Here is a 16,649-nt window from a genome sequence, read left to right as displayed (position 1 = left end):
TAATGATTTCTTTGACTAAAATTGGAGTTGCCAAGTGTTAAATATTATGTGTATCAGCTAGTTTAATCGAGTTATTTTGTTGCCTCACAAACATGTCACACAAAGACAAGATCCTCGCTTGGGGAAGTGCCTTGACATTCGATTTTGTGACATCTCTTTCATGGGCAATGGTTGTTTCAAAACTCTTGCCATACGGATGGTTTCTGGAGCATCCTTAATCAGTCAGTAACCAGCTGATTTGTCCTTGTTGGAAGACTAAAATTATTGCATGTGTTTTATTCATTCCTTATTCATCATGAATACATCAGTAAGTTTTCGTAGATTAATCAAACAAATGTTATGAAGAAAAATGAAAACACATGCCTTTATTTGATAAGGACAAGGAAGGGCAATGAATAGGACAGGTAAACAGCATCCTCTGTCTGCCAATGTGTGTGCTTCATGGTGGTACTTCTACTTGTCTTAGAGTAAACTTACTTGATATGTGCAATTTGAGCTGATGGATTCACCACGTAGATCAACCTCAAACACTATCTAAGCCAATGGGTTTGGAGTGATACTGCCTATAAATGTTTTTTTTCTTCTGTTTACTATATAAGAAATGTGTTATTTTGCAGTAAGTTTACTAAAGGATACATTTTTAAACAAATAACCTGTGAATGTTTACAGTATATGGTTTAGGTTTTTTTCTGTTTTATTCCAAGAAAATAATGATTTGTGGGCATTTTGATTCTTTAAGATAAAATAAAGCACAATAATTTTACTGACCTGCAGTTTCATTTTCTCTTCATGTAAACACTCTCATAAGTGCACAACACATACAACCCGTACTACACAAATACCTTATCCTTTTTACCTGAGAAGACAAATTGTCAATACGAAGGATTTCATTACATGAGTTTATGTAATGCCACCAGCCATACAGAACAGTCTTGTGTAGGACCTCCATCTGCTCAACCAATGTGAACACCACAATGGCTGCATATGACGTGAGCATCGAAAGGCCTGTTACCTAAGCGTTGCAGTAATAGCCATATTGAATTAATCTCACTGTTACAAATAAAACAACCCTACCCAATGTCCTTATTAAAACCGTGTGCTCATTTGATCTTATAGATTTCTTCTAACGTTTATTTAAAAGACATAGCAATGCATGGTACAAGCTAGGTTAATCCCTGAGCTGAGGCTGATTCTACTCTGCCCTCTACTTCTGACTGAGAATGAGACAGCACACTCTTCATCGCTACTGGAGTGGATGCACCTGGAAACATCACAAAGGAACCGCACAATTGTATCTTCCGTGGCTTAGCCAATGGCATATTCCGCCCCTGCCTGGATTAATATCCATAAAAAGACATTCACATTCATGAGACTAAATATTCAACTATAATCACAGGGAAAGGGCCCACTCTTTTCCCTTTGCCCTCATGGGAAGTGTTGCTTGTGTGTAAAGATGTCCACAGGATATGATTTGTCTTGGCTGTCAGGTCTATCCATTAAGTCCATTCAAGAGAACCCACCAGGAACCCGATGGCAGTAGACAAGGCTTTCTCTTCCCCAACTGACATACTGTATATTCAAGTAAAGTGGTCCTGCGGTCCTCTGTGACACAGTTGGTAGAGCATGGCGCTAACAACACTTAGATTGTGGGTTCGTTTCCTGCTGGGACCATATATACTCAAATGTATGCACTCACTCACTGTAATGTAAGTCGCTTTGGATAAAAGCGTCAGCTAAATGGTATATTATATAAAGTGAAGTACCTCTAATAAAATGCTAATCCACATCACATAATGACCCGAGGAGATGCTTCCAAAAATGGATGACATGTTCGACACCCTGCGAGAAAATTCACGAAAGAAAGATAGGACATTTGTTTGATTTTCTGTTTTTATTCAAATGGATTACATTTCACAGGGAAATTAAATAAAACATTCTGGTGAGGGCAAAGCAAAACATAGTAGTAAATGTCGATCAAAGTTGTCAAAATGTTAAAACTACATATAAAAACTGTTGGTAAAAGAAACGGTGAGACACAACGATATTGATCGTAATCCGACATAGGGGCATCGCTAAAAATCGCGGTTAAAACACATGGATTGGTTCTATGGACAAAATATTCAAATAAAAACAGTGGTGGTGTCTTTTTGTGGCAATTTCTGCACCAGGTACCACAGAATAGACAGTTCCTATCTGTTGCAGACGCAGATACAGAATCCTGGTCCGGGAATTTCGCTACGACTTCTCTGAATTCAAAACTATATTCCTTACACGTTCAGCAGAACTGAAAACAACAACATAAAAACGAAAATCAGTCAAGAGCAATAATACTTCTAGAATAATAATTCCTGAATAGACACTTATGAGTGAGTTTCCATCTTACACAAGTTTAAACATAATCAATCACACCTGATAACATACAAACACATTAACATGTGAAATTTCATTTTGAATACCAATGTGTTTCATTCATTAAGTAGCAATCAATAGTACATGTAATTAAGAGACATGAATAGATATGGAGCAACATACCTTCCATCGATTTCCGCAATCATTGCAGAAGACAAACGTGGTCATGGGCTCATCAGCACTGCGAGTTTGAACCTGGGGATTGTCAAGAGAAAACAGGAAACACACTCATTACTAAAATGCAAATCTAAAACCACAATGCACCAATTGGTCAGCTTCGAAGCAACTCCTCAAAAGCATGTAAGATATTGTTCCCTGACACATGGATACATTTGTGCAACACCGCTTTACTACTGCAAATATTATATCATAATATTATTTTTATTTAACCTTTATGTATGTGACCTGTATGCGCTTCCTCTCGGACAGATTATCCGTCGCCATGGTCTCCAGTTCCATTGCTATGCCGACGACACTCAGCTGTACCTCACCACCAAAACTAAACAACTCCAGCCACTCACTCAACCGTTGCTAACTGTCTTGCTGACATCAAGTCCTGGATGCAATGCAACTTCCTCAAACTGAACTGCAGCAAATCAGAAATCTACTTGCTGGCCCAAAGTCTCTCTCACCACCTACAAAGCCCTCAACAACATGGCACCCTCCTACCTCTCTGACCTGCTCCTCCAGCACACCCCTGACCCACAGTCTCCGGTCAGCTGATGCCAACCTCCTTGTCCCCATCACCAGGACTAAACACCGGGCCTGGGGGGGACCGGGTTTTCTCAGCTGCAGCCCCGACTCTTTGGAACACTCTCCCAAACCACATGAAAGAATCCAGCACGCTGGCTTCAAACTTTTAACTATTTTTATTGTTGTTTTTACAGATTGCGCTTTTGTTTAACTTTTTATTTATCTATCTATTCTTGTTCTCTCCATGGAATGTAGTGTCTTTGAGTACTGAGAAAAGCATTACACAAAATAAATGCATTATTATTATTATTATTATTTATTTAACCAGGTAAGTCAACTAGGAACCAATAGTCAATTGCAATGATAACCTGGCCTTATTGAACACCACCATGAACAAAGTTGAACATAGTGGATCTGCCCATACCTGAGTGTAGGTGCACCTCTTCTTCTTGCACTTCCCACAGGTAAACAGATCAGTCTGGGTGCCGCTGGTCCTGGCCAACTGGTGGTCCCTGATAGATTCTTTGGTGAAGTTCTTCCTCGTCTCCCTCAACTCATCGCTGGCCATTTCCTGGAAGAAATTACAACATTACAACACTATCCCTGCGTCCCAACTCTGTAGAGGAGCGGACAAGTGTACCAAGTGGAGGCTGGTGGAGGTAGAAATCGGAGCACGGGTCAATTGTAATTCCTCATTCCATTCCATGCATTACAACGAGCCCTTCCTCCGACATCTGCCTCCACCAGCCTCCCCTAAGTGTACACTTTAGGGAAAAGGACGGAGAATTGGGAAGCTCTACACTCAATATATATACATGGCCCTACACAATCCCACCTCTGCTGACATTTTGGCCATGCGTTCCGGGGACACATTCCCACAGAGAACGTTTCTCCTCAGGTTGGGGTTCTTGGTGTCCTTGAGGTTGGCGATACGGCTGCGCACCCGGTTCTTGTATTTGGGGTCAGTGTTCTTAAACTCCAGGAAGATGCGTTTCCAGCTGGTCAAGGAATACATGTCCGCCCCTGTGCCTCTACTGTACATTATTGACTGTGATATGTTCGTGTGTTAATGACAGGAGTGGAATGGCTGCAATCCTAAAAACAGAACAGCCTAAAAATCCAGCCACCGAATCCATCTTTACACTGTTTGAACAAAACATGCTCATGATAAGCTGAATGATGATTTCAGCCACAGTCAGCAGAAGAAGAGAAAAAAACACTCTATTAAAAAAAGGATATTTTCCTCAATCTGTGCTCCAAGTTCATCACAGTCAGCACCAATAGCGATGTAGTCATCTAAAAGGAGAGCAGAGGCAGACAAATCGTAACGTGGTGAAAAACAACAAAGATGGATGAGGAGACAACAAAAGGAATTACCCGTAATAAACCCTCAACTGGAACACCATATGAACTACATCAAAACGTAACGAACCCTAAACAGAGTGACGCCAGGTCATCTTACCGCCTGCTTGCAGTGCATTGGACATCATTTCCCTGCATTTGATCCTGACTGAGTCGGAGGTACCGGGGGCCCGAGGGAAGGTGGAGATGAGTGAGTTGGGCTCACGGCTGTCAACGGGCTCACTCTTGCTGCTGGAGTTACTGCTGGTGCTGCTGGGAGACGGACAAGTGACGGGTCAAAACAGCTCTCCCCGTTTAAACTCTGGAAACGTGGTGGTATTGAAACTGACTTGGGCTGTCAAAGTGAACGGGTTAATTCCTGCGACTAAAACTAATTCTATAACGCACATTTACTTCTTTTTTTTTTTAACACTGTTAACGCAATTTCCCCAGTTTTTAACTGTTTTATTTTCGCGTAGTGCACGCATTAATTCTATTTACGACTTGAAGGACGGAGGAGGACACGCAAACAGACACTTTGATCAAGTGGCCCAAACAGCCGGGCATTTAGCCAAGGGGTTTTACAAAGACGCTCTCTCTGTGTTTGAGATTATCAGCCTCAGCGAGGCACTGCGCAGATTTGCTGATATTGATCAACAATCAGTGGTTACTTCTTGCAGCAGGTGGTTCAGATCTGTGATTCAGATCAGTGATTCTGCGCAGCGTCTTGTTCAGACCGACTATCAAACAGGGAGGCTGTCTCTGAGGGAAACTTTTGCGAGCTGTGCGGTCCAGACAGGGCAGTCGTTTAGCTGCAGACAGCACGTACTGTCTGTGCCCACCGTGGTTAACTTGTCTTCTATGTCCCACACCTTACATTTTGATGCAGGCCTAGTTCTTGTCATAGACTTAAGATATTTGACAGTTACTCGGGTTCCTACAGCACAGTAATTCAATCAGAAACATGGGAGACTTGGGGGACCCTTTGAATTTGTGTTGTTGTCTACATCTACAACCCAATATAGACTTTTTTGTTTTTCAAGGAAAACATCTTTAATTCGGCCTAAATGTAACCAAAACAATGTGATTAATTTACGATTGATCACAGTAAACCATGTGATTAACTCTTCACTTTTATAATCGTTTGACAGCCCTAAAAATAAAAAACCTGCTTCACTAAATATTTACTCTTTGAAGTCAGTTGGTTTCACATACCCCTCTTCTCTTGGCTCTGGACTTCCTTGAGAGGGAGACACTACTGTTGGCGTCGGCTCTTTCCTCTTCTCCTCCGAGGATTTGTCTCCACCTCCAGGCTCATCTGGGATCCAGCGAAAACACAGAGCATCAGGTGATGTGAGACATTGTAGGGCACAAGACATTATAGGGAACGACACAGAACAGGGGATGGTATAAGATGAGATCTAACACAATACATGCACAATGTTCAAAGCAGCACAAATTCAAAACACACAGTGGGGGGAGAGAGAGAGAGAGAGAGAGAGAGCTAAAGAGAGATGGTCTGACTTTAAAGACAATAACAAGACATTGGGTCACAGACTTACAGGGAGGCTAATTTGGGTGCCCAACTACATGAATACTATTTATGTAATATTTACCCAGGAGCTTTTTCCACGACTTGATCAGGGCCTTGGCTAGAGCTGTCACCTCATCATCTGTACTCTGCTTGCGGATGGCATTCACAGACATCCCAATTCTGGTTGACTGTGAAGAAAGACTTTGCTTCAGTGCCGCGACACCCCTACACAGTGTGGATGAGATGCTAGAAGAGTAGCTAGCAAATGTACCTGAAGTAATTCCAGAGTCATCGGGACGCTCCTCAACTCCTTCAGTAGGTCCAATGCCCCAGACTGCAAAAGTAATGACATACAATGTATTCTAAATAAGTGTATGGGCTTGAACTAGCTAAGCGTGTTAGTTTGACTTTGTGCCAGTCAATGAATTGTCAAAGCAATAATACGCACTGTATATCTGTTTGAGAGACCATTGATTCCTATGATTAACAGGTAAACTAGCCAGCTAATTAAATAGTCCGTACTCCAATATATGAATCACTTAGGCTGACAGCTCAACACACAATTTCGGCAGCACAGCTTCAGCGACGGGTATGCAACTAAACATTAATTCCCACGCAACTACAGCTCAGTGTCAGTGAGCACCTTGTAAGCTAAATAGCTAGTTAGCTAACGTAGCAATATTAGCTCATTCGCTACGCTTGCTAAGTGGCAATGTGTAACTAAGAAACAGACTACGCTTGTTTGCATGCAACATTGGGACTTATATGAAACTGCAATTAAGTATCAACAATGCCATATGTTTCGAACATTCGCCGACTGAAAATGGCACTTGTTAGCTACAGCTCGCTGTGGGATCTGCGTGCACTGTGCAATGTTTACTACTTCATTCGCTAGCAAGAGATCAGTTAGCTAGCTAGCATGGTACACCACCTATGGGAGCCAATTCATTCATGTCAGAACACCTCACCCCGCTTTTCTTCTGCGCCATTTTATCCATCTTCTTCCCAATTCTAATGATCTCATCTTCTTCTTTTTTGCCCATGGTGAATGATTTGGTCGTGAAAGTATGAATTATAGACTGACAGAAAAATGTTATCAACAAAGACCACACCACAGGACAGCAGCGGCGTTTGGCGGACTGGTTGTTGAGGAACACACCGACCCCGCTAGAATTATCAGACCTAAATAGTTGATCGCCGAAACTGACTTCGAGGGAGTGTTAATCGAAGTACGAATACCGATCTTGCAAAGGTTTAGCGGTCTCTTGTCATAATATTCTAATCACTAATCATGACTGGTCAGATTGCGGACGAAGAACGTGAGAAAACATTGCTCCAAACTGCTTCAGATGGAGCAGCGTCACCGTGGGCACTCATTCACTGTCAGCCGGTGCTAGTATGGTGAATGACCACTAGATGGGACCACACATTCATTTGTTGTTACAGCGTGTATATTAGACCATATACACCGAATCAGATTGTCTTGGTTTTTATTCATTTTGTAAAGTTTTGTCCAGGTATTAATGTTTGTACATGAAACAAATGTAATAAGGGCAGTGGTCAGGTTTGAATGTGTACATGTGTACACATCCTAGAACATTGTGTCAGGTTCAGTGGTTTTAATGTGTGTGATGTTATTGCGATGTTATTGAAAAATAGTTTGAGGCAGCTAGTAGCAAATTAAACACACACACACACACACACACACACACACACACACACACACACACACACACACACAAACACACACACAGCTAGGGTACACCTGGTAGATGTTAAACTCCTTCACTTCACCCCTCCCTGTGAGATATCAAACCATCTTTAGGAGGGACTGTTAAGATGTAGCCGGAAGAGATGGGTCTCACACACACACACACACACACACACACACACACACACACACACACACACACACTCACTCACTCACTCCACACTCAACTGACTCCAACATGTTTTTTGCCCATACGTGACCTTTCTTTTAACCACCTAATCCTGAGCACGTGCTGGCGGTAACAATGCCTTTACCAGCTATTCAAGGCCACTTGACTTGGTGCATGCAGCTTAGCCACCATAAAGGGGGTGGGGGGTGCGGACTGACTTATCAGTTGAGGTGTCTACTGTGTTATATATGTCGTAGCAGCTGATTGAAGATCATTCTTTGTGGACAAACGGATCAGCCATCATTTGGGAAATGGAAACTCGGTGGCATTCACTTGTAACCTGATTCTGTTATAAGAATAAACACAATCTATCACATTTTTCCATTATATCAGATGACAGTAATATCCTTGCTGTGATCTGACAAGACCAGACCATTACCTGCTGTGAGGCAAAAGCTTTCTCTCCTGGCTGGGCCCTTCTTCGACTGTGCCTAACACTGTCAGCAACTACGTAAACCTCTCACCTAATCCCTATTAGCCCAAGACTCCTCCAATCTGATTACAGGGCTGCTAGGAAATTAGAAACAGTGTAAACCATATGTGTTATCTTGAATGTGAGTCGAGGTGAACCAATATTCTTGTGTGTGATGATTAGAGTAATACTGTATCTGACATCACACACACACACACACACACACACACACACACACACACACACACACACACACACACACACACACACACACACACACACGCACACACACACACACACACACACACACACACACACACACAGCTAAAATAATATTTAAATAATGGAGTTTGTTGTCATTCTTTGTGTGTGTTTTTCCTCCTTCTACACATATCAGAAACAGACATATTGTTGTATCAATATACTTTTAATAATTCCATACTTTTAATAAAATGAGACAATCCACTATTACACAATTAGTTGTGTACCTGGATTGTCTACTGTTGACATGTATTTATGCTACGGTGTAGTAGTGTAGTAGTAGTGGACTAGTTCTTAGATAGCCATTCCTTTTCAGACTTTCCCCACACGTTTCCGTACCTCGATATGCTAGCTAACCGTGAGCAAAGATTAAGCAAATTGACCCTGATGTCGCATGTCCCAAAATAGCCCCGCAAACGCCGCTGAGCAGCTTTCACCAACACTAGTATACTGGATGCATCTCTTTCTCCCATTTTGCCTGTAATAACTTGATGAAAATGTGAGATAAGGTAAGACTGATTTACTCTCATTTTGAATATAATTTGACATGTTCAACAGTATCTGAGCCACTCAGTTTGACGCGTCTTTGATCAAAGAATTGTTGGTGAGACCTTGTTTTGGGAACACACTTTGTATGTGTAGGCCTAGTGATTTCTATTCAACCTGGTGAATTTATGGATTTATTTTGTATATCAAAACAATACTGTATTTAGGCCACGGTTAAAAGCATTCAGAACAAGAGTAGGCTACAAGATGTGTGTGCCTACAGTAGCGTACCGCCTACTCTGTATTTGGGGATTTGTTTCACTGTAATCAGTTCCTTCTTAATTTGTGGAATCCAATTTGCATAGTACATTGGCTTTTAATTATTTTGGAAAATCAAGCATCTTGGTATTATAACAAACATCCTGAAATATGTTACCTACTGTACCATAGGCCAGCGTTGCTGCTATCACAGAGACAAGCTCATTTCATCTTCTTATGCACAGATTATGTAGTGTCCAACAGGCACATTTCCTGCCACTTATTATGTAATGTTTACCATAACAGATCTTTATAAAGTTGTATAGTGTCAATAAATCTAAGCAAATACTGTACAACAGTACAGCCTTAACATTGAAGGCAAGCAATGATGTGCACCTGCTCTTGGTTTCTAAACCACAAAGCTGTACTGGAAAGCTAAGGCATTTGTGAATTGACTTAATGTAGAAATCGCTGTTGACACTTAGTAGAAAATCCATGGAACATTCAGCCAACTAACAATCTGCTTTGGGCCTTCTTGTTTTGGTGTGCCAGAGGGCTCATCCCTCTCCAGCCTGGGCAGGCTGTTTCAGTCTTGGCACAGGCATACATTCAGTTTCCATCCAGCACTGTCACGCAACATAGTACTCCATAGTACTGTACACTTGGACAGTTACTGTATACTGAATTGCTTGAAAACAAGTGTTACTTTACTACACCCATACGCACCTTCTCTCTCTCTCACACGCACGCATGCACCCACCCGTACTTACGCATGCACACACGCACACACACACACACACACACACACACACACACACACACACACACACACACACACACACACACACACACACACACACACACACACACACACACATTTGCTGTATTCAAACCACAGATAATCATCAAGTTTCTCTCCCTGATTTCTCTTCAGCCAACCACTGACAATATGAGTGACACCCACCTCCAAGACCCGTCTCAGCAGGACTTGTCCTCTGGGAGCATGCAGACCTTGGCCTCCAGACTCCCACAGCCCGTCTCCGACCCCCCCGCCTCCAAACGCGTCTGCTTCTACAAGAGTGGGGACCCCCAGTTCGGCGGCCATCGCATGGTCATCAATGCCCGAACCTTCAAAACCTTTGATGCCCTGCTGGATGCTCTATCCAAAAAAGTGCCTCTGCCTTTCGGGGTGCGGACCATCAGCACGCCCCACGGTACCCACCCTGTGAAGGCTCTAGAAGACCTCCACGATGGCGGGAACTATGTGTGCTCAGATCATAAGAAGGTCAAGCCCCTCAACCTGGACATGGTCAACCGCAGGCAGGTACCCTGGAACACAACCCGGCCTGTCAGCGCGGGCTGGCGGACAAGGCGTGGACTCACCATGACACAGCTGGGCAGATGGAATGAGGGAGTTAACAGGCCAGCTAAGATGGCTGACAACAGAGTGGCAGTACGGACACCTAAGAGACTAGTGGTCTTCAAGAACAGAGACCCCACCGTTAGGCGTGTGGTTGTGCTGCAGAAGAGGACTGCACCCACGTTTGATGCGTTGCTGGATAACCTTTCTCAAGTCATGCAGTTCCCGGTCCTGAAGCTTTACACTGCAGATGGCAGAAGAGTAAGCAATTATCAGTTATTGATTGATTGATTGATTGATTGAGTACTGTAATTATTTTCTAAAGACGAGTACTTGGAGTTATGGAATTATGTACAGGACAATATGACATCATAGCCAGGCATGATGGGTGTAAAACCATAATGATTTTTTACCCAAATTAACAAATAAATTGGTTGTGGAAATGAATGAAGAATCATCAGCTATGATTCATCGGTTGCAGATCCTCAGCACATGTTTAACATCTTGACCTCTCTTTCCTACATACACATCCCAAAAATGGCGTCAAATTTCAAACACAGTTAGCAATACTAGATAGAAACACAGCTTACAAATCTGTTGAATCATGGCACCACACACTGAAATGGTCTGCTCAGCTGTGTGTTCAACAAGATAATGTGACTACTGGTAAACCTGACACTGCATACACAGCTGATGCCACACAGCCGATACCTCCAGGGCCGTATCCCTAAACATATTCAGTTGTAGGTGTGGTCTGTTCACTCGTGAAATTCTAGTTATATGACCTATTTAGTGACAGAACATACATTCCAAAGTTGTATGTAAGTCAGGATGTTGACAGAAGTAGAGGTGGAAAGATCTGAACCCTCTCAAGGTTCCCTAGACTTTGATAGTGAATCAATTAAAGAATTACCTGTAACCTTACAACACCCATCCCACCAGCACTCTCCAGGCACCATCAAGATCTCTACCCCCTACTGGGTTATAACAGCATAATCTCTTCGCTCCATCTGCCCGATGATAATGACGTAAGGTTTTAGCGTGGGAATTGGAGACTGGGATGAATACCTACCTCCCTTTCATTGCTCATTCTCCTCACTCTGCAGGTTGACGGTCTACCGGCACTGATCTTGTGTTCTGGAGTAATTGTAGCCACCGGTAATGAACCCTTCAGACAAGGAAACTATGACCAATACAGACCTTCGCGGCCAGCACTCTCAAGCAACTCAGATTCTGTGGAACTATCCAGGTTGCAGCCTCTGACTCGTAAGTGTTTGCTTGTCAGTGCTGTGGGTTAATTTGTGGGGATTTTACAGTATGATCATAATGTGAGGGGCTTATACTGTGGCTTTTCATCATGACAGAAATAGTACATCATCCTCATTTGTTTAAACTAAATTGTGTAATAGTACAATATTTGTTTAATGCATTATATATCAGGTTGATTATTAGATACCTGTCAAAAGCCTGTTTTTCACATTTTTCATTCTCTTTCTTTCTCTCTTTTTTTTTTTTTTCTCTCTCTCTCTCTCTCTCTCTCTCTCTCTTTCTCTCTTTCTTTCATTTTTCATGTTGACATAATATATTGGACACACACCAAACCTCCCATCTGAAGAACAAAATAAATCATTCTCCAGTGGCACAAGGTCACGGAATTTCTCTTTATCATCAGAGAGATACTTTGTGAATGAGATCAACAAGTCTCTAAATGGCTCATATGAACATCAGAGTCAACACATTGGGTCAATGGAAACGGATATCAACCAATCACATGCTCGTGGATCTATAGATATGGAGACATGCGGACAAGCGGAGGAGGGGGACGGACAAGACACTTCCGTTGCGCCACAAGATGACGACATTGTGAAGTCATTCCGGGTGAACCAAGATGGCAGCATGACGGTGGAGATGAAGGTGCGTTTGACCATAAAGGAAGAGGAAATGATCCACTGGACCACCACAGTGACCCGCTCCAACCTTACCACCCACCAGAGGAAAGTGCGTGCCTCAAAGTCTGGGCCAGGCAAAAACTCCCCTGACTCAAACCACGCCCTGCCCAAACACCATGCAGGTGTGAGCGAGGACGAATCGAAAGAAGAGAACCGTCCCTCTCTAAGTGGGAGGGGCGTTGCCTTCAGTGACGAGGGAGGGAATGATAGTGGCAGCACCGCAACCATGGAACAGCCCAAATCCAGTTACAAGAGGAAACCCACTCCAGGCCCTAGGCATATGACAAAGAAGCAATCGTCTGTAGAGAGCACTACGATGGTGACAGAGACCGGAGTTCAAGAAAGCAGCATGGGAACATATTCCTACATGGAGAGGACATCTGATGGGGAGATGACTGAGGGATACTGTGTGGTTAGACAGAGTACCAGCAGTAGCAGGCCAGTACCAAAGCCTAGGAAAACAGCCTCTGCTGGGGCTAGCCATAATGGATCTCACTCCTCTGTCAGGTCCTCGGGGGTAGCAGAGGTCCTTCAGATACAAAACAATGGAATAGAGATCACAGAAACTGTGATGCACATTTATGAGAGACAAGGCTGCTATGATAACTACTATGCAAATGCACAATTCTCCACGGAGAGCGGGACTGAGTATGTTTCCACTCCGATGCCGCGGGGTAAATCAGCCTCCATGGACTCTGGGCCACTGTCGTCCAGCAACGACAGTGACGTGGATTTCACCAGACAATCCACATCTTCTGACACACTACACGGACGGAAAGTTGACATCTTGTCTTTGTCGTCTGAGCCCATTTCTCCCTCACATAGGCTCAGCAGCCAGCTGAAAAAATCCTCTCTCACTGTCGACGAGGCCCTGACTTTAGCAGACTCTGAATCTTCACCCAAGGGAACAGAATGCTCAGGGTCTGTGACTAAGGAGGACGCGGTTAAAGGCGAGAAAAAAAAGAAGACAGCGAAGGCAAAAGGAAAGAAGAAGAGCTCAACTTCAACGACAAGCTCAGATAAGAGACAGAAGGACAGCGTGGCGAGCTCTTTAAAAAGCTCCAAGCAAATGTCATCTCCTGACAAGCAAGGCAGTGTTAGCTCAGGGAAAAAGAGCGGGAGCGCAACAGAAAGTGAGAAGAACAGCCAGGAGAGTCGGAAGACAGACAAAGGAAAAAAGAAACGGAAAGTCAGCGGGGATGAAGTGACCCCCACAAAAAAACAAGCCTTGGCATCAAACATAGCTCATGTCAAAGGGGTATCTTCCAAAAAACAGCTTAATATGAAAGAGAAGGTTGTCAGGGATAACTCACCTAATGTAAATAAAGAGAAGGTTGTCAGGGATAACTCACCTAATGTAAATAAAGAGAAGGTTGTCAGGGGTAACTCACCTAATGTAAATAAAGAGAAGGTTGTCAGGGATAACTCACCTAATGTAAATAAAGAGAAGGTTGTCAGGGATAACTCACCTAATGTAAATAAAGAGAAGGTTGTCAGGGGTAACTCACCTAATGTAAATAAAGAGAAGGTTGTCAGGGGTAACTCACCTAATGTAAATAAAGAGAAGGTTGTCAGGGATAACTCACCTAATGTAAATAAAGAGAAGGTTGTCAGGGATAACTCACCTAATGTAAATAAAGAGACGGTTGTCAGTGATAACTCACCTAATGTAAATAAAGAGAAGGTTGTCAGGGGTAACTCACCTAATGTAAATAAAGAGAAGGTTGTCAGGGATAACTCACCTAATGTAAATAAAGAGAAGGTTGTCAGGGGTAACTCACCTAATGTAAATAAAGAGACGGTTGTCAGGGATAACTCCCCTAATGTAAATAAAGAGAAGGTTGTCAGGGGTAACTCACCTAATGTAAATAAAGAGAAGGTTGTCAGGGATAACTCACCTAATGTAAATAAAGAGAAGGTTGTCAGGGATAACTCACCTAATGTAAATAAAGAGAAGGTTGTCAGGGATAACTCACCTAATGTAAATAAAGACAAGGTTGTCAGTGATAACTCACATAATGTAAATACGCCTGGGACTGGAACTGTAAAAACACCGTTGAGGAAACCATTTTTAGACATTTCATCACCCAAACAGTCTTTGCAAGCCAAAAATATGATTATGAAGCAAAAGTCTATGAATGAGGACAGAATTAAATTTCCCAAGACAAACATAGAGCTGAGTGAGAGTGTTTCAATGCCTGCCCTGAATTCAACTCCATCTAATGTTCTTCAGTATGTGGAAAACTGGCTCCAAAAATCACCAAACCCAGATTCATTGCCCTATGTGGAAGAGGCAGCCACAGTGGAACCAGAGCTTAAGACAAAGGTTATTTTTCAGATAGGGGGTGACGACTCATCGTCATCTGAAGTTAAGAGTGAATTGCACCAGGATTGTACAGAGCAACAATGTCTTTCACTTACAGATGATGCAGCTGAACAGTCAATGTCTTGCCTATGCGTTCCAGTTAGCTGTGAGGGGCCAATAACAGATACACAACACACAGAGAGTGCAAGAGGTCTATGTTCCTCAATGCCAAATGTTCAAGTATTAGCCGAGGCCACCGTTCCAGTCGAGAGTGAATCATTCTCATCAACCAACCCCAACCCCTTAAGCCCCAATGCAACTATGAAACCTGTTTTACGGCAGCTCTGCTCTTCAATCCAATGCATCAGAAGGGCCTCCCTTACAAATAACCCTTCCAGCCTTGAGAAGTCTCATAGCCTACCCGACTTCTCATCGCAAGTAGCCTCAGTGTTTGGTTTGTCGTCCAGAGCTCTCGTCTCGTTTCTGTCCGTGATGACCCTGAAAGACACCTTAGTGGGTTCCATGAAGGATGAGTCTGTGGGGGCAAGAACAAGCTCAGAGGCCATGTTGGTCATGCAATCGTTGCAGAAAATATCCACAATTGAGGATGAGGCGCAGCTGAGGGCTAGCCTGGCAGACCTGCAGAACAGAACCTCCTCCCAACTGAAACAAAGATGGAGGGATTTTCAGGTGAGAACTGAAACATCTGAATGTCAACCCCTGTCTCCAAAGTCGGAGCAGGAATTTGCACTGGATGTTGCCTCTGAAGCGGGTGACAAAAATGAGGAACAACTTTCAGGTTTAAAGGATCTCATGGAGGAGCTGAAAATTCCCCATGAACTTCGGAAGCAGCTTTCATCTTTAGTTAAGGGAGAACCAAGATTGCACGCTGGGGGGATGTGTAACACTGAGGTAGAAGATAGCTGCTGCACTGAAAATCTACGAGGTCCCCAGTCAGACACTGAGGAAGAACCAGAAGTATTTTCTGAAGACTGTGATGAGGAAACACATAATAGAGATATGCCTGGGACTGAAACTGTACCAACAACGTTGAGGAAACATTTGATAGACGTTTTAGCATCGAAACCGTCTTTGAAGGCCTCAAAGATGATTATGAAGCAAAAGCCCATGAATGAGGACAGAAGAGAAGAGAGATGTTTTGTTCAATCTGATAGCGAAGAAGGTAAAACTGTTGATAATGGTGATGAGGATTCAGATGCTAGAGATAACAATAATGATGATGATGATGATGATGATGATGATGATGATGAGAGATTAATAGAATCCAAAATGAGGGAGTTAGCCGAGGAAGAGGACAGTGATAACATAGTAGCAGATGAACAAGAGAAGCAGTCAATCAAATCAATAATGTCAGGGTCAGATCAGGTCAAGTCTAAGTCTGAAGGCTGTAGTTTAGCTGAATCTGTCCAAAAGGACTCAGCTGAGGTAGAGGAAGATGATTTAGCTGCAGAAGAGCAAACAGGACAGTTGGAGGAGTTAGACAATTTTTCTGAGCCTGCCCCTGAGGTAGATGTCAGTAGCTCAGCCAAATTTGGAGAGGAGGAAGAGGAGGAGGAGGAGGAGGAGGAGGAGGGAGGAGGAAAGCTAGAGGAGGAGAGGAAGAAAAGGAGATGGAGATGGAGATGGGAGAGGAGCAGGAAGGGGGAGATGGTAGTGGAGGAGGAAGAGGAGGAGGAGGAG

At 43.2% G+C, this 16,649-nt stretch overlaps 2 protein-coding genes across 4 annotated transcripts in view; one reads left to right on the top strand and one right to left on the bottom strand.

The window, feature by feature from the left end:
- Window positions 1-1,884: 1,884 nt before the first annotated feature.
- tcea1 (transcription elongation factor A (SII), 1) lies at window positions 1,885-7,256 on the bottom strand. 3 transcript variants are annotated; one of them, XM_083690559.1, is made up of 10 exons: window positions 6,946-7,256; window positions 6,249-6,311; window positions 6,060-6,165; window positions 5,632-5,761; window positions 4,565-4,716; window positions 4,342-4,398; window positions 3,938-4,092; window positions 3,527-3,673; window positions 2,533-2,604; window positions 1,885-2,284 (listed from the first exon to the last, which is right to left on the bottom strand). In XM_083690559.1, the coding sequence occupies exons 1-10, from the start codon at window positions 7,018-7,020 to the stop codon at window positions 2,276-2,278; spliced, it is 966 nt and encodes a 321-aa protein (XP_083546685.1). In that variant the 5' UTR covers window positions 7,021-7,256; the 3' UTR covers window positions 1,885-2,275. The 3 variants fall into 3 exon arrangements, with proteins under 3 accessions (XP_083546685.1, XP_083546686.1, XP_083546687.1); XM_083690560.1 differs by having other exon boundaries at window positions 5,659-5,761; window positions 6,946-7,251; XM_083690561.1 differs by having other exon boundaries at window positions 4,565-4,713; window positions 5,659-5,761; window positions 6,946-7,250.
- A 3,027-nt stretch (window positions 7,257-10,283) lies between these two features.
- Window positions 10,284-16,649, top strand: part of LOC310819190 (uncharacterized protein) — a gene marked incomplete at both ends in the record, with an annotated part of 8,149 nt that continues 1,783 nt past the window's right edge. The window contains 4 exons of the mRNA XM_083690434.1: window positions 10,284-10,955; window positions 11,801-11,960; window positions 12,367-13,776; window positions 15,190-15,926. Coding sequence (XP_083546560.1) covers window positions 10,284-10,955; window positions 11,801-11,960; window positions 12,367-13,776; window positions 15,190-15,926 — 2,979 coding nt within the window. The remainder of the gene's footprint in view (window positions 10,956-11,800; window positions 11,961-12,366; window positions 13,777-15,189; window positions 15,927-16,649) is intronic.

The sequence above is a fragment of the Argentina silus genome (genome assembly GCF_951799395.1).
Source record: "Argentina silus genome assembly, chromosome: 18".
In the NCBI taxonomy this organism is placed as follows: Eukaryota; Metazoa; Chordata; class Actinopteri; order Argentiniformes; family Argentinidae; genus Argentina; species Argentina silus.
Note: the sequence above shows the minus strand (reverse complement) of the source record. Positions and strands in the feature narration are given on the sequence as shown.